Source organism: Pelophylax lessonae (genome assembly GCF_965119305.1).
Source record: "Pelophylax lessonae genome assembly, chromosome: 9".
NCBI lineage: Eukaryota > Metazoa > Chordata > Amphibia > Anura > Ranidae > Pelophylax > Pelophylax lessonae.
Genome location: NC_138776.1, coordinates 41,244,517 through 41,262,538, shown reverse-complemented (window position 1 = coordinate 41,262,538; position 18,022 = coordinate 41,244,517). Strand labels below are relative to the sequence as shown.

General features: G+C 42.8%; 1 protein-coding gene across 7 annotated transcripts in view; it reads left to right on the top strand.

Moving 5' to 3' along the window:
- Window positions 1-17,755, top strand: part of SORCS1 (sortilin related VPS10 domain containing receptor 1) — a 1,084,285-nt gene extending 1,066,530 nt beyond the window's left edge. For 4 of the 7 annotated variants that reach the window (XM_082267343.1, XM_082267339.1, XM_082267345.1 and 1 more), the window contains one exon: window positions 17,084-17,755. In XM_082267343.1, the coding sequence (XP_082123469.1) occupies window positions 17,084-17,148 (65 nt within the window). In that variant the 3' untranslated portion in view covers window positions 17,149-17,755. The remainder of the gene's footprint in view (window positions 1-17,083) is intronic. The other 3 variants (XM_082267340.1, XM_082267342.1, XM_082267344.1) reach the window with 1 other exon arrangement.
- Window positions 17,756-18,022: the final 267 nt, after the last annotated feature.

Here is an 18,022-nt window from a genome sequence, read left to right as displayed (position 1 = left end):
ATCTCCCCAGTAGGGTCACAGATGGCCATATAAATCTTACAGGGGCTCCAATCGTTTACCATTCTATATAAGATAATAAAACACTTTTGTCTGGAGCTAGGCTTTAAGGCCCATGACTGCACCACTGAGGACCTGAGAGAATCTGTGGCATCACTGGAACAGGGCAAAGACACCAGGTATGTATATTCTTTTTATTAAGGGTGCAGGAGTATTTCAAAGGGAGTGGGTTGTAAATGGAAGAGGGTGGGAATCCCAAGCCAAGAGTTGGATTTTAAAACATAACTAAGAACCAACTTCTTTTTTTCTAGTTTTGGATACAGTTGGGGAAACACCTTTCTGGCTAATATTGCTGTCTTTGCCTCCATTAGGAAGATTCACCCTCTCTATGTGTCCTGCTTCACTGAGAGTGCAATTTCGAGGTCATGTACTGATGTTGAATGAGATGATCTGACTCACAATCAGTATTCCAATTCATCACAAAGTTGTAGGGGTTTAGGTCTATTCTGTATGCAGGCCACTTGAGTACCCGCAGACCATCACCTGACCTTCACACCTATGTGAGCTTGTTGGAGAACTTTTTCCAGAATTACTGGCATAACATATGGAGTTGGCCCATCTTTGCGAGTACAACAGCCTTCACTTTTCTGGGAAGGTTTTCCACAAGATTTTGGAGTGTGTCTTTGGGAATGTGTGCCCATTCTGTGAAAAGAATATTGGGCGGGGGCTTGGAGAGGTGGGGGGGGGGGGGGTCAGGTACTGATGTTGGATTAGAAGACCTGGCTTACAGTTGTCTTTCTAATTCATCCCAAAGGTGTTTAGTAAGGTTGAGGTCAGGGTTCTTTGCATGTCACTTAAGTTCCTCCACACTAAACTTGTCAAACCATGTCTTTACTAGAAACATCTACAGCGCTAAAAATATATGGATACCATACTGTTCACAGAAAGTCCACAAAGAGAGGGTTAGAGTGAAGTCCGGAATCCATCTTTAAAATTATAGAGATCCACACACCACCACAGTGATAAGGCCAATCCGCTTACTGGACCACAATGACCCTCACTTAGTAGAGTGGATCAATTGCACTTTAAAGATGATAGTATCCTGGGTCTCCCAGATCCATTTTCAGGCACACCAGGGTGATCCTCCAGATCTCCACAAATGAAGAGACTCAGATGCTAATATCGTTGGCTGTTCTTTTAATCCACCAAGATGTCCACAATACCCACCACACAAACTCGGATCGCTCGCCTCGGTAGAATTTGGATCAGACCTCATAAAAACAGACAGTCTCCATAGTGCATTAGCTCTAAAATACTATTTATTAAAAAGTTGTTAAACTCATACAGTAACTCACAAAAGTGAGTACACCCCTCACAATTTTTGTAAATATTTTATTATACCTTTTTGTGTGACAACACTAAAGAAATTACACTTTGCTACAATGTAAAGTAGTGAGTGTACAACGTGTATAACAGTGTAAGTTTGCTGTCACCTCAAAATAACTCAACATGCAGCCATTAATGTCTAAACCACTGGCAACAAAAGTGAGTACACCCCTAAGTGAAAATGTCCAAATTTTGCCCAAAGTGTCAATATTTTGTGTGGCCACCATTATTTTCCAGCACTGCCTTACCCCTCTAGGGCATGGAGTTCACCAGAGCTTCACAGGTTGCCACTGGCGTCCTCTTCCACTCCTCCATGATGATATCATGTTGCTGGTGGATGTTAGAGACCTTGCGCTCCTCCACCTTCCATTTGAGGATGCCCCACAGATACTCAATAGGGTCTACAGACATGCTTGGCCAGTCCATCACCTTTACCCTCAGCTTTTTTTAGCAAGGCAGTGAACGTCTTGGAGGTGTGTTTAGGGTCGTTATCATGTTGGAATGCTGCCCTGTGGCCTAGTCTCCGAAGGGAGGGGATCATGCTCTGCTTCAGTATGTCACAGTACATGTTGGCATTCATGGTTCCCTCAATGAACCGTAGCTCCCCAGTGCTGGCAGCATTCATGCAGCCCCAAACCATGACACTTCCACCACCATGCTTGACTGTAGGCAAGACACACTCGTCTTTGTACTCCTCACCTAGTTTCCGTCACACACGCATGACACCATCTAAACCAAATAAGGTTCTTGGTCTCATCAGACCATGGGACATGGTTTCAATAATCCATGTCCTTAGTCTGCTTGTCTTTAGCAAACTGTTTGCGGGCTTTCTTGTGCATCATCTTTAGAAGAGGCTTCCTTCTGGGACGACAACCATGCAGACCAATTTGATGCAGTGTGGGGCGTATAGTCTGAGCACTGACAGGCTGACCCCCCACCCTTTCAACCTCTGCAGCAATGCTGGCAGCCCTCATACGTCTATTTTCCAAAGACAACCTCTGGATATGACGCTGAGCACGTACACTCAGCTTCTTTGGTCGACCATGGCGAGGCCTGTTCTGAGTGGGACCTGTCCTGTTAAGCTGCTGTATGGTCTTGGCCACCATGCTGCAGCTCAGTTTCAGGGTCTTGGCAATCTTCTTATAGCCTAGGCCATCTTTATGTAGAGCAACAATTCTTTTTTTCAGATCCTCAGCAAGTTCTTTGCCATGAGGTGCCATGTTGAACTTCCAGTGACTAGTAACAGTGAGAGTGATAACACCAAATTTAACACACCTGCTCCCCATTCACAGCCAAGACCTTGTAATACTAACGAGTCACATGACACCGGGGAGGAAAAATGGCTAGTTGGGCCCAATTTGGACATTTTCACTTAGGGGTGTACTCACTTTTGTGGCCAGCGGTGTAGACATTAATGGCTGTGTGTTGAATTATTTTGAGGGGACAGCAAAGTTACACTGTTATACAAGCTGTGCACTCACTACTTTACATTGTAGCAAAGTGTAATTTCTTCAGTGTTGTCACATGAAAAGATAAAATAAAATATTTACAAAAATGTGAGAGGCGTACTCACTTTTGTGAGATACTATAAGTGTACAGAAAAAAAGCCCACAATTTGGCCACGGCGTCCAGCATGATGACACCATATGTCAATGGTCCCATCCTATGCATTTCGTCACCAACTGACATCATAAGGGGCATATCTTTATAGAGCTGGCTTTGTGCACAGGGGCACAGTCATATTGGAATAAACCAAACCAAACTGTTACCACAAACTTAGAAATGCCCAACTGTCTAAAATGTTTTGGTATAATTTAGCATTAACAGTACCCTTAACTAGAAACCCCTAATAATTTGGGGGAGTGTCCACATTCGTTTGGAAATGTATTTTAGATATTTCAGTACATTAAAAAAATAAAAGTTTTTTTTCCGATTTTCGTGAAGGCTCAGTATTCAGGTTACAATAAATTTTATTTTTAAATCATAGTCAATTATCTGTGATTTCTAAATTGTCAAATAGGTATGTTGCTTTCTTCTTAAAAATAAAAAAAAAAAAACAAGCTTTTGGCAGCAAAACACATTTGTTTTTTTAATTAATTCAGCTCTCAAATCTTCTTTAACCGCTTGCCGACTGCGCACAGTATATTTACTGCGGCAGTCGGCCCCGGCCAGGCAGAGTGACGTAGGTCTACGTCGCTCGCCTGTCACTCCTTCCAGAGCCAATAGCGGGCGGGCGCGCGCCCGCCGAGGCGCGCGCCCGCCGAGGCTCGTTCACGGAGGAGTGCGGGAGTGTGACTGGCGGACCCGATGTCCGCCGGTCACACTACGATCGCCGCTACAGCGGGAGAAAGACAGAGCGGCTTGTGTAAACAAGCCACCTGTCAGTTCTCCCTGTGTAAAAGTGAAGATCAAACAGTTCTACTATGTAGAACTGTTGATCTTTGTTTTTACACTAGTAGACCTGTCCCTACAAAGTTAGAATCACGCCCCTAGGACACACTTAACCCCTCCCTGTCCAATACTGTTAACCCCTTCCCTGCCAGTGTCATTTTTGCAGTAACAGTGCATATATATAGCACTGATTACTGCAGTAATGTCACTGGTACCCCCAAAAGTGTCTAAAATGTCAGTCAAGGGTCCGATCTGTCCGCCGCAATGTCGCAGTACCGCAAAAAAAATCGCAGATCGCCGCCATTACTCGTTAAAAAAAAAAACACCAAAAATGACAAAAATCTTTCCCTTTGTTAGTAAACGCGATAACTTTTGCGCAAACCAATCAAAATACGCTTTTTGCGATTTTTTTTACCAAACATAGGTAGCGTAAAACAAATTGGCCGAAAATTTTAAAAAATTTTGATTTTTACATTTTTTTTTGGGGGAATTTCATATAAAAAAAAGTGAAAAATATTGTTGTTTTTGCAAAAATTACGCTCTTTTTTTGTTTATAGCGCGTGATCAAAAAATCGCACAGGTGATCAAATACCACCAAAAGAAAGCTCTGTTTGTGGGAAAAAAAGGACGTGAAATTCGTTTATGTACAGCGTCGCACGACCGCGCGATTGTCCGTTAAAGTCACGCAGTAAAAAATCGCAAAATAACCCCTGGTCTTTTAGCAGGAAAATCCTCCGGTGGTAAAGTGGTTAAGATGCTTGAACCCATGAACACATTGCGTGGGGGGGAGGGGAATTTCATATAACATTATCACAGTTTCAAAGTCATATTGTACCATTGGCTGCATAACTTGAAACCCTTTAAAGTGTTTTCAGCAAGATATTAAAGGATCAGCACCAAGGACAGCAGCTGAAACAGCCAAATGCAAATGTAAGGCTTAGACTGTCTGAATTTTATAGAACTGAGATTAAAGGAAGGTGTAAAAAAATGTCTAGTGAGGAAAAGGCTGCATAAGAAAGAATTAATATGCCTGGATGCTTTGTCCTTGTAAAACCAATTATGCTTTTATTTATAATAACTAGAAGCATGGTAACGAGAGTGGACGGTGCCTGATCCTACCCAGATAACAGAAAAATGCACACATCTTCATATGTTTTGTCTTTTTAAGATACAAAATAAAAATATAAAATGATATTCCACAAAACCAAAGCTCATCACAAAATTGTGTTATCTGTGTGTTTGTAAAGCTTGTGCAGCTAACTTTTTTAGAGTTTATTTTTAGCTTGTGCAGCTAACTTTTTTAGAGTTTATTTTTAGCTTGTGCCGCTAACTTTCTTAGAGTTTATTTTTAGCTTGTGCAGCTAACTTTTTTAGAGTTTATTTTTAGCTTGTGCAGCTAACTTTTTTTAGAGTTTATTTTTAGCTTGTGCAGCTAACTTTTTTAGAGTTTATTTTTATAGAAATTAGTTTGAGTCTGAAACATTGGGAGTGAGCTAGAAGGATAGAGAGAAGGGATAAAAAGAGGAGGGCAAGGTGCTAGTACAGAGAGAAAGAGAGAGAAAAAGGGGGGGGGGGGTATACAAAGAGTGAGAGAGAAAGAGAGTAGGGAGCTTTACATTTATAATATTAGGAAATAAGAGAAGTAAGGAGGGTGGCTACAAAGTGGACAAGGGGAAAGGGCTAGAAAGAGAGACTATAAAAAGAGCGAAGAGGTATTTAAAAGAGAGAGAGAGGGGCTAAAAAAAAAGGGGGGGTATAAAAAAGAGGAGGCTATCAAGAGAGCAAGAGGGGCTTAAAAAAAATGAGAGCTAAAAAGAGGGGGAATGGGCTAAAAAAAAAAGAAGAGGGGGTAGGATAGGAAAAAAGGGAGTGGGAGAGAGGCTAAAATAGGTAAGAGAGATTGGAGCTAGAAAGACGGAAGAGGGCTAAAAACATGGAAATTTGACTTTTTTTCTTTATCTTCTTTCTTTTTTGTTGTTAGTCCCTCCCTCCTCCCCTTATTTTCTTTCAAAGGGGAGAGGGTGAGAATTAAATATTAAATTATAGGTTTGAGTTTAACCACTTCCGCCCAAGAAGGTTTACCCCCCTTCATGTCCAGGCCATTTTTTGCGATGCAGCACTGTATTCCTTTAACTGACAATTGTGCAGGCTTGCAAAGATGTACCCAAAAAATTGATATCCTTTTTTCCCCACAAATAGAGCTTTCTTTTGGAGGTATTTGATCACCTCTGCGTTTTTTTTATTTTTTGAACTATATAAAAAAGGCTGACGATTTTGAAAAAAAAAAAACAATATTTTCTACTTTTTGCTATAAAAAATATCCAATAAAAAATGTAAAAAATCTAATTTCTTAATCAATTTAGGCCAATGTGTATTCTGCTACATTTAAAAAAAACATATCCCAATAAGAGTATATTGATTGGTTTGTGTGAAAGTAGTTTCGTCTACAAACTATGGGATAGGTTTATGAATTTTTTTTTTTTTTACCAGTAATGGTGGCGATCAGCGATTTTTAGCGGGACTGCATTATCGCGACAGACAAATCTGATACTAAGTGACACTTTTTGTGGACCAGTGACACTAATACAGTGATCAGTGCTAGAAAAATGCACTGTCACTGTACTAATGACACTGGTAGGGAAGGGGTAAACATCAGGGGCGATCAACGGGTTATGGGGGGGGTGCTTTGACTGGGGGAAGACAGAGATCTGTGTTCCTGCTTAACACAAGGAACAAAAGATCTCTTGCTTCCCATCTCACAAAACAGCGGTCTGCCTTGCTTAGGCTATAAAGATAGAGAGGGGATGGAAAAAGAGGGAGATGGGCTAGAAAGAGGGAGAGGGGCAAGAAAGAGCAGAGATAGAGAGAGGGAGAGGGGAAAGAAAGAGCAGAGAGAGGGAGAGGGGCAACAAAATGAGGGAGACAGGCTAGAAAGAGAACAAAGGGTTATATAGGGGTTGAGGGGCAAGAAAGAGGGAAAGAGGCTTCAACAAAGGGCAATGACATGCAAAAGTAAGAGGGAGAGGCGCTACAAAAAGGGAAAGGGGCTACAAAGAAAGAGAGTGGTAGAGAGGTCAAAATAGATAAGAGATTGGAGCTAGAAAGAGGGAAGGGGGCTAAAAACATGGAACTCGAACTGGAAAGAGGGAGGGGGGGTGGAGAGCAGGAGATGGGCTAGAAAAGAAGAGTGGGAGGCTAGAAAGAAGACAAGGGGTTCGAAATTGGGCTAGAATGATAGTGGGTGGCTACAAAGAGGGAAAGGAGATATAAAGGTAGAGAGAGGGGATATAAAAAGAGAAAGAGGGGCTAGAGAGAGGGAGACAGACTAGAAAGAGGGAGAGGGGAAAGAAAGAGCAGAGCTAGAGAGAGGAAGAGGGGCAAGAAAATAGGGGAGACAAGCTAGAAAGAGAACAAGGGGTTATAAAGGGGTTGAGGGGCTCAAAAGGGAGGCTAGAAAGAGGGAAGGGGGCTAAAAACATGGAACTGGGACTGGAAAAAGGGAGAGGATATAGAGAGGTAGAGGGGCTAGAAAAAGAGAGAGGCAGGCTATAAAGAGAATAGGAGGTAAGAAATGTGTCAAGGGGCTAGAACGATATAGGGGGAAAGGCTAGAAAGAGGGAGAGGGGAAAGAAAATAGGAGAGACAAGCTAGAAAGAGAACAAGGGGTTATAAAGGGCTATAAAGGGGTTGAGGGGCTAGAAAGAGGAATAGGGGCTTCATTAAAAGGACAAAGGCATGAAAAAGTAGGAGGGAGAGGGTCTACAAAGAGGGAAAGGGGCTACAGAGATAGAGAGGGGCTACAAAGAGGGATTAGCAAGAGGGAAGTGGCTAGAAAGATGGAGGAAGGTTAGAAAGACAGAGGGGAACTAGCAATAGAGAGGCAAGCTAGAAAGAAGGAGAGGGGCTGAAAGAGGAACTGGGGCTAGAAAGAGACAGAGGGCTAGAAAAAAGGAGAAGGAATAAAAAGAAGTAGAGGGGGGGACAGAGAAAGGGAAGAGGGCTAGAAAAGAAGAGGGGGATAAAATAGGCAGGGCTGCTGATAAGGCAGCACAGCTGGCCCTCCTGTACTGGACCTTGTGACTCTTGTGGATCCCCCTGCAGAGCTGTCGGCTTTCTCCCTTCGGCTGTGCTGCAGGGGGATCAGTTCTTGTATTTGCTCCCCCCTTCCACCTGCTGTCCAGTCCTCCCCCTGTGTGCCCACCTCCCCAGCAGTACTTCTGGCTTCCCTTCACTTTTCTCCTGCCTACAGCTGCTGAAGGCACGCAGTAGGATCGGGTTCAGGGTGGAGAGCTGGGGGCTGGTAAATATGTAATATCGGTACTGATCGTGTTGGTGTCTATTCATCACTGAAGCATAGAAAACCGTGTTTTCTATGTTTCAGTTTGTGAATGAATGTGAATGGGAACCTCAGAGCACTTCCTAGTCATTCATCTGCAGCCGAGACTGCATACAAAGGTACTGATCAATCTCTGTCCTCAGTCCTTTGCCCTATCTCAAATATGCCAGAAATCACGGGGCGTCATACAGCCTACCTAACAACAGCCCTAAGAATAGGTAAGGGGGGGGGGGGTAGAGAGAAGGAGAGGTAAAGCAGAAAGCAGATAAGACGAGGTAGAGGGGCTAGCAAGATGTAAAAGGGGCTAGCAAGATTTGGGGGGGGGGGCAGAAGGTGGGATATAGGCTACAATAGCAAAAGGGTCCTAAAATAAGGAGAGGGGTTTGAAAAGGTAGGAGGAGGAGATATAAAGAAGGAAAGTACCTAAGCAGAAGTACAGGGACTAGCAAGAGGGAAAGGGGCTAGAACAATGGACAGAGAACTAGAATGCCGGAGAGAGAATTGAAAGAGGGAAGGGTAAAAAGAGGGAAAGGGTCTGTAAAAAGGGACAGCAGCTAGTACAATGGAAGTAAGGAGGTAGGAAGAGTAAGGCGGGAAGAGGGAGCTACAATGAAACAGCTATATAGAGATAAAGGGGATGGGTGCAGTGAGAATGCTGGAAAAGGAGAGGATAGAGGTTTGGGGCTAGAAAGAATGAGGGGGGCTGAAGGAAAACACATAGAGAGAGAGGGGGAAAGAGCAAAAATAGAGAGTTAGAGAAGAGAGAGAGACGAGAAAGTAGGGGGACAGAGAGTATTTAGGCTTCAGGCTTTTTAACCACTTAAGCCCCGGAAGATTTTACCCCCTTCCTGACCAGGGCCTATTTTGCGATTCGGCACTGCGTGACTTTAACGGACAATTGCGCGGTCGTGCGACGCTGTACCTAAACGAATTTGGCGTCCTTTTTTTCCCACAAACTGAGCTTTCTTTTGGTGGTATGTGATCACCTGTGCGATTTTTTGATCATGCGCTATAAACAAAAAAAAGAGCGTCAATTTTGCAAAAATAACAATATTTTTCACATTTTTTATATGAAATTCCCCAAAAAAATGTAAAAATCAAAGTTTTTTGACGTTTTAGGCCAATTTTTTTTTTTACCATGTGTTTGGTAAAAAAAAATCGCAAAAAGCCTATTTTGATTGGTTTGCGCAAAAGTTATTGCGTTTACTAACAAAGGGAGAGATTTTTGTAATTTTTGTTGTTTTTTTTTTTTAGCGCGTAATGGCGGCGATCTGCTATTTTTTTTGCGGGACCGCGACATTGGACCCTTGACTGACGCCGGTTGCTCCCGGCGGCGCGCGCTCGCTCCCAAAACCCTCACAGGCTAGCGACATAGCCCTACGTTACTCTGCCTGTGAGGGGCTGACTGCCGACGTAAATAGTCGTGCGACAGTCGGCAAGTGGTTAATAACACTGATAAAGTACTGATAAAATCAAAATTTAAAACTGTTTATTTGTCTTTTAAATGATACCAGCAGTACAGTAGCCCATGCCGACAATTTGAAGTCCACAAACTGTATTTACCGAGAGTACTCGACAAGTGTAGGGAATTGCAGCCCCACCAGGAATACCCAAAAATGATAACCTGCTGCTTTTATTCTTGCATAAACACCCAGAATGTGCAGTATGCACCCAGAACCTGCATCACGTTGAACAGTGACTAATACACACCCCTACCTTCTGTCTGTATAATTCATACAGAGCTGCAAGAGTGCAGCAATTATCTCACCTGGGGCTGTAAGTGGCCATAAACCAGAAGGGAAGAGGAAGCACAATAGGAGCCTTTAGACAATGCAATATATATCTGAGCAGCCTGGGAGTACAGTAAGAACTACAACAGCTAAAAATACTGCAAGCAAGAATTAAATATCATTAGCTTCATAAAAGTCTTGGCACTGCTTGCTGAATATTGCAATTTTGCAATCCGTACAATCCTAAGGGTGAGTATTTAACTTTTGCTTTACGGTAAGATGGTAATATTACAGATGAATCTTGGCAAGCACTATTTCTATCATAGTGTATGTATAGCTCAAACCTATTTTTTTTAGTTTAGGATAGAGTAGGGTATAGTATATACTCTATGGCAGTGGTTCTCAACTCTGGTCCTCAGGACCCACCAACAGGCCAGGTTTGCAGGATAACTAAATTACACAGGTGATCTCATTTGCTGGTCAGTGATTGCAGTATTCTAGTCTGCATCTCACCAAGGTAATACTTAAGCCCCGTACACACGCAACGATTATCGGCCGACCGATCGTCCGTCTTTTGTCCAGAGTTGTGTTTTGTTGGTTGGAATGTGCCTAGACTGCACACAAATTTTCTCGTCCAACAAAATTCTACTTCAGAAGTGATGTCATGTGTTGGTTTGCGTTCTTTGTGTTCTTTCTTCACTGAGCATGCCCAGACTTGCTCATCAGATTTTTCCCTGTCGAAATCTGTACTGACTGCACGAAAATCGGCCGTTGTGTTGACGGCCAACGAAAATTTTCTAGTCTGCACACCAGATTTTTTTCGGCCGAAAAGTCGGAGTTGGTTGTCGGAAGCATCATACTAACAAGCCGAAAATCGGCAGATCGGTCGTCGGACGAAAATTCCCTGCCAATTTTCGAGGCGTGTTTACGGGGGCTTTAAATTCTGACCTGTTAGTTGGTCCTGAGGACCGGAGTTGAGAATCCCTGCTCTATGGAGTATAGTGTTCGCTCCATAGTATATGCTCTATAGCAGGGATCTTCAAACTATGGCCCTCCAGTTGTTCAGGAACTACAATTCCCATCATGCCTAGTCATGTCTGTGAATGTCAGAGTTTTGCAATGCCTCATGGGATGTGTTGTTCCGCAACAGCTGAAGGGCCGTAGTTTGAGGATCCCTGCTCTACAGGGGAAAGAGTATGACATAGTAGTTGTTAAAAAAAACTCTTCAAAGTTGGGAAATGACCCTCTAAGACAGTGATGGCGAACCTTGGCACCCCAGATGTTTTGGAACTACATTTCCCATGATGCTCTTCCACTCTGCAGTGTAGTTAAGCATCATGGGAAATGTAGTTCCAAAACATCTGGGGTGCCAAGGTTCATGGCCATCACTGCTCTAAGACAATGATCATTAGAATAGACATCTGCACTTCCAACTTCCTGTAGTGTCTCCAGGACAGCAACTGAAATCTCCCCAGAGAAATGAAGGCAACTGAAAAAATAAAATAATAATAAATCTGGCATGGTAACTTTTTTCTGCTATTTCCAAAACTTGGCTTTAGAATTACTACACAATGTGGCCGAACATATATGTCCCTCTTTTCAAATGGCTGAGTTAAGATGTTTCCAGTCAAGGGTATTGGTAATGCTAAGACAATCCTGTGACAACAGTTTGGTGAAGACACCTTTCTGCTCCAACATTACTGTGTCTCAATGTACAAAGCCAGCTCCATAATGACATGGTTTGACCATGGAACTCAAGTGCCCTGTGCCTCAACCATGCTGGACACCTTTGGGATGAATTGGAATGATGATTGGGAATCAAGTTTTCTCATCCAACATTGGTACCTGACCTCACAAATGTTCTTTTGGTTGAATAGGTAAAAATTCCCAGAGACACACTCCAAAATCATGTCTAAGGCCTTCCCAGAAGAGTGGGAGCTGCTATAGCTGCAAAAAGGAGGCCAAATCCATATTAATGACTATGGTTCTGGAACAGGATGTCCAACAAGCTCATAAAGGTATAATGGTCAGGTGGCCACAAACGTTTGGCCATACAGTGTAATTAAAAATTATAAGAACTCTTTTAAGCAAGGTGCACTTATCTTTTTTGCCCCTTCAAGCAAAACAAAACTAGTCCACCATTATTTTTCCCAGATGCACGCTGCACGCAGAAAAACCCCTATTGACTTCTATGGGGCCGTGATCTGAGGCCAGAGTAGATTGGGAGATGGCCCTATAGAAGTCTATAGGAAGCTAATATGTGACCCACGCACAGAGGATTTTTCAGGATGGTACAAACAGCAGAAACTGTAGTCGTGGTATTGAGGTATTTAGGCATCTAGGAAGGGGAGGGGTCCTTTAAATGTAGTGGAGGATGGGAAGAATAACAGGACACTAAAATTACACATCAATTTGAGATTTTTTTTTTTTAGTAAATGACAAGCTACTGTTATGCTGAACCTTAGCGATGAAACAGGAGAACTCTTGGTGCATGCAACTGAGCATGAAAAGTATACTTCAATATATTCAATATATATCATGCAGCACTTAGATTGGTTGTCACAGTTATCAACTGATTGGGATTTTGTCCTACCGGATCTCAATTGGAAACAGTGGTCGGGAGTGTGGTCTCAGTACTAAGAGTCCAACAATCCCAGAACAAAGCAGCGATGGTGGCTTTATATGTGCCAGCACTGCGTTAAAGCCCACCTCCATGCTACCACATATATGAGTACAGTTGGTATGAAGGGGTTCAACCAAGGCTTAAATGGTTCTCATATAGAATGGTATTTCTGTTGTGTATAAATACTTCTAGTTACATATATCTAGAAAGACTGGTAGCATCGCTCTTGTAGAAGTCACATTAAGTGCAGTACGGCCAAACAAAATGACAAACCAAAATGGACCCTTCTTTAATTTATGGAAAGAAAGCCAAACCAAGACAACATAAAGAACCTCTCACCCTTCTCTTCAAAACGTCCCTATTCTTTGTGTGTTATTTGTCATGTCTATGTTATCCTTGTATCTGCTCTTGTTTCCACTAGATCTGACTGTAAGCTTGAAATTTTTACCTGTCGGTTCTCCCAAACTGATATTTTAGGTGTAGGTGGATTCTTTTGGGCTGAATCGTCCTCTGGCTTCTTATAGCTCTTGGGTACGTTAAAAGTGAGATCTTCCTTATCTTCCCAACTCTCACCAACCTGGGAATTTTTGGTGTTTTTGTCAACCTTTATGCATCCCAGCACTTCCTGTCATCCAGCAGGATGCACAGACTTAGGGACAACGCAGTGATGGTGGAAACCATTAATAATGGGCACAGCAGGTTTACAGATCTGGGAATTCAGCACAGGGATGGTGGGAAACCCTCATAATGGGCCAACCAGGAGTACAGACCCAGGAGCTCATTTCAGGGATGTCTGTAGTGCCTCACAATGGGCATAGCAGTTGTGCAGACCCAGGTACTCAGTGAAGTTATAGTGGAATCCCCTCATAATGGGCACAGCGGGTGTGTAGACCTAGGAGCTACATATAGGGATGGTGGGAACCCCGCTGAATGGAAACAGCAGGTGTGCTCACCAGGAAGATCTCACTAATAGAGTCCCTGAGAGACAGAAGAGACTGCCAAGGGGTTTGACTCTTCACCATATACCATACCCTGAAATATCAGCTTTGGGTGGACTGACCCTTTTAGACAGCTGTGGGATTTAATAAAATATTTGATGGATTCACTAAATGTAACAAACAAAAGTGCAAATTTTACAGATTCATAGCCATTTTCAAATTCAAAGTGTATCTAAACCCCCCAAAAATGTGATATAGTGTCACTTACTAGTGTTTAGATATGGTGGCTGCATTATATTTCTCTATTTTGTCAGCATTCTCCATTTACTTTCATTCAGTAATTCTTCCAGTAACACCCTTACTGTTGTTGGGTAACAAAACTCACTTACTGTTCTATAAGGATGGTGTTCTGTACTCAACAGAATATAACTGGGATGGCTATTAAAGGGTTCAGTTCAGTGCATAGGAAGTGACAAGGACACTGCATTTCTAGCAGGATCAAAATTCTTTTGTACTTATGAAAATTGTTTTAGCCTGAGAAAAGAAAACAAATGCAGCCGCCACATCTAAGAACTGGCAAGGTGCAAGGTTACATGTTTGATTCTTGGTTTTAGACATACTGTAACTTTCGTTGTCAGTTCTTATCATCAATGCAGCTAATTTCTGCAAATTGTTGCCCCTAATGTGCAAAGGGATATGCGTGGGCTTGGTTTAGAATCAAACTGTCACTGCTGCAAAATCAGCACCCAATCAGCCTCTGCCAGGGCATTCTCTTACCCGCAGCTGCATGTAACAGGAGGCTTATAACATCATTCACCTAATATGGCTACATGGTCATATTTAACCACTTAAGCCCCAGCCCTATTTCGGACACTTTTTGTTCACGCGTTAAAACCAGTATTTTTTCCTAGAAAACTACTTAGAACCCCCAAACATTATATATATTTTTTTAGCAAAGACTCTGGAGAATAAAATGTCGGTCATTGTAATATTTTTTATCACGCGGTATTTGCGCAGCGGTCTTTAAAGCGCCATTTTTTTGGAAAGTTTTTAAAAAATATCATTTCACTAATTTTACAAAATACTAAACAGTAAAGTTAGCCCATTTTTTTTGTATATTGTGAAAGAACATGTCACGCCGAGTAAATAGATACCCAACATGTTACGGTTTAAAATTGCGCCCCCCCGTGGGATCGCGACAAACTACGGTCAATAGAGATCTCAATCTGCGACGCTTTAAATTTATTTAACGGTTACCAGTTTTGAGTTAGAGTGTAGCTCTTTTTTTTAAATTATTGCTCACGCTCTGGCAATCGCGGCGATACCTCATATGTGTGGTTTGAACAGCGATTTCATTTGCGGCTCGACTTCCGTATACGTTTTTTTTTGTGCGCGAGCTAACGGTGATGGGGGCGGCTAAATTTTTTTTTTTTCCCATTTATTTTATTTATTTTTTTAACTTTATTAAAGTTTAAAAAAAAAAAAAATCTGATCACTTTTATTGCTGTCATAAGCAATGTAAACATCCCTTGTGACACCAATATGTAGTGACAGGTACACTTTATGGAGGGATAGAGGGTCTAAAAGACCCTAGACCCCTCCACTACACTTCCCTGTATGCAAAACGCCAAAAACGGCATTTTTGCATACAGTCGTTTTTCAAATTTGCCGCCTTTTGCAGCACAGTAACCCGGAAGTGACGTCATGGACGCCGCCTCCGGGTTACGTCATCGGAGACCCGATCGACGCTGTTTCCGGCATTCATCGGGACTCCATCCAGATGGCGGACGTGCCGGCTGGGTGCTCGGGGCTCCCGGTGGGACGGGAGCCCCGGGCAAAGCCACGGAAGGCGGCGGGAGGGGGGGGGACGTCCCCTCCCGCCCCCCACGGGTACCGATCGAGCGGCTCCCGAGCCGCATCGGTCGGTACCGACGGAAAGCCAACTGTCGGCTCTAAACCACGGTACCGGGATGGTGCCTCTAGCTAGAGGCATCATCCCGGTACACTACCGCAAAGTTTACCGACGTAGACCTACGTTAGTATGCGGTAAGTGGTTAAATATTGTCATTGACCAAATATGGCCATGAGGCCATATTAGGTCAATGATATCACAAATATCCATGAATCTTTGGTACGTGTAGCTGCAGGGTTTCAATGTTTATGGCATCATTGACTTAATATGGCCATGGGGTCATATTAGGTCACTGATGTCACTAGCTTCCCTGCCATATTGTTATGTGCAGCTGCAGGGCCGTAAAACTCATGACATCATTGACCAAATATGGCCACACTTGGACAATGTCATTGACCAAACATGGCCATGTGGCCATATTAGGACAAAGATGTCAGAAGCTATTAGGTCATTGATTTCTCCAACATCCCCTTCCAACAGATGCACATAACAAAGGGCCGGGGAAGCTTCTGACATGATTGTCCCAACAATGTCATTGACAAAATATGGTCATATGACCAGATTACATCAATCATGTCCCAAGCTTCATGACCCTTTGTTAAGTATGGCTGCAGGGTGGGGATGATCATGACATCATTGACTTAATATGGCCACATGGCCCTGTTTGGACACTGTCATTGTTAGGACAATGATGTCAGAAGCTTCCCTGGCCCTTTGTTATGTGCAGCTGTTGGATGGGGATGTTGGTGACATCAATGACCTAATATGGCCAAATGGCAAATTTGGACATTGTCATTGACCAAAAATGGTTATGTGGCCATATTAGGACAATAATGTCAGAAGCCTCCCTTGCCCTTTGGTAGGTATGGCTTCACAGTGGGGATGCTCATGACATCATTGATCTAATATGGCCATGTGGCTATGTTTGAACAATGCCATTAACCACCAAATATAGCCATTTAGCCATATTAGGTCAATGATGTCACACACTTCCCTGCCCCTTTGTTACATGTGGGGTGGGGTTCTTGGTGACATCATTGACCCAATATGGCCACATGGCCATATTTGGACAATGTCATTGACCAAATATGGCCATGTGACCAGATTAAGTCAATCATGTCACAAACTTCCCTGACCTTTTGGTACGTATGGCTGCAGGGTGGGGATGCTCATGACATAATTGATTTAATATGACCATCCGGTCATATTTGGACAATGCCATTGACCAAATTTAGCAATGATGTTACAAATATCCCACTTTTGTTTTGTTTTCATCGGCAGCTGCAGGGTGGGAATTCTCATGACATCATTGACTTATTATGGCTACATTGTCATGTTTGGATAATGCCATTGACCAAATATAGCCTTTTAGCCATATTAGGTCAATGATGTCACAAACTTCCCTGCCCCTTTGTTACATGTGGGGATTTTGGTGACATCATTGACTAAATATGACCACATTTTAACAATGTCATTGACCAAATATAGCCATGTGACCATATTAGGTCAATAATGTCACAAGCTTCCCCATTTCATTGTTACATACGGGTGTAGGACAGAGGACGCCCCGGCAGTGGCTCATTGGGTGCGGATTTGGCAGGACTGACAGCTTGCTTCTGGGTTTACTTCAAATCAAACCCATGGTCATCACTTGGCATGCGTGGAAAGACTGCCCAGCGATATTTTATTAAATCCCCATGGTAGACCTTGGTTGGGTGGGAAAACTCTTGAAAAATCTGCAGGTTTAATGCATTCTTCTAATTTTCCTAGGAAGTATTTCAACGGTTGCTGAAACTCAGAGCACAAATGAGAATCCAACGTATGTAAATGTGTGAAGGGGACCCGCCCAACGGCAATTTTCGGACTGTGCCCAATCTTTGATCAATCCCGAGGTTTTTAAGCTTTAAGCCTAAAGAAGAATGCGAAGACGAGGAAGGAGAATTTGGACACGCCTACCTTCTTTTAAACTCACTCGTGTTTGTAAAACGACTCGATTAATTGACTTGTGCATGCTTTAACCCTTTCACTGACCGAGAGGCTTCGCAACGTGTTGCTCGTCCCTGTAGTTCTGGAGGGGTTAAATGTTTTTTTTTTTCTAGCGTTACCCTAGGTTAAACCTCACTGGTAGTTTTAACAAGGTGTATATATAGATGGGATTCAATGGGAACTATCACTTTTTTTTTTTTTCTTGATGATGTATTGTAAATTTTATTGGCTCCATGCAATAAGAATCTATTTTACAATCCAGATGGAAAATGCATTATTCAGACAAGCAGACCTTTAAGCATATTAATTGACTTTGACGCAGCACCGCGGTATCTTTTGTGGCATCCACAGAGAGGGAAAATTTGGGAATATCATTCTTAAAGCTGAACTCCGAGCACAAATACTATTATTTACATATGTTCCTCAATAGCCACAAAATATATAAATCTACATTGTGTGCACACCAAATGCCTTTTCAAACCCATATATTACCTTGTAAAAGTAACAGTGACATCATCACTGTGCTGTACATAGCCGGTGCAGAGAGCAGAGCTGTGGGAGGGGCCCATCAGGTCCCGCCTACTACAGACTGCCTACAGAAAACTACAGGAGGGGGACAAGACAAGACCAGCCACCCTGCACAAGGAAAGAGAGGAGAAGTGACCAGAATTTATTACAGGAAAAGTCTCACACTGGATTACTGCACAGATCTGGAAGAAATAC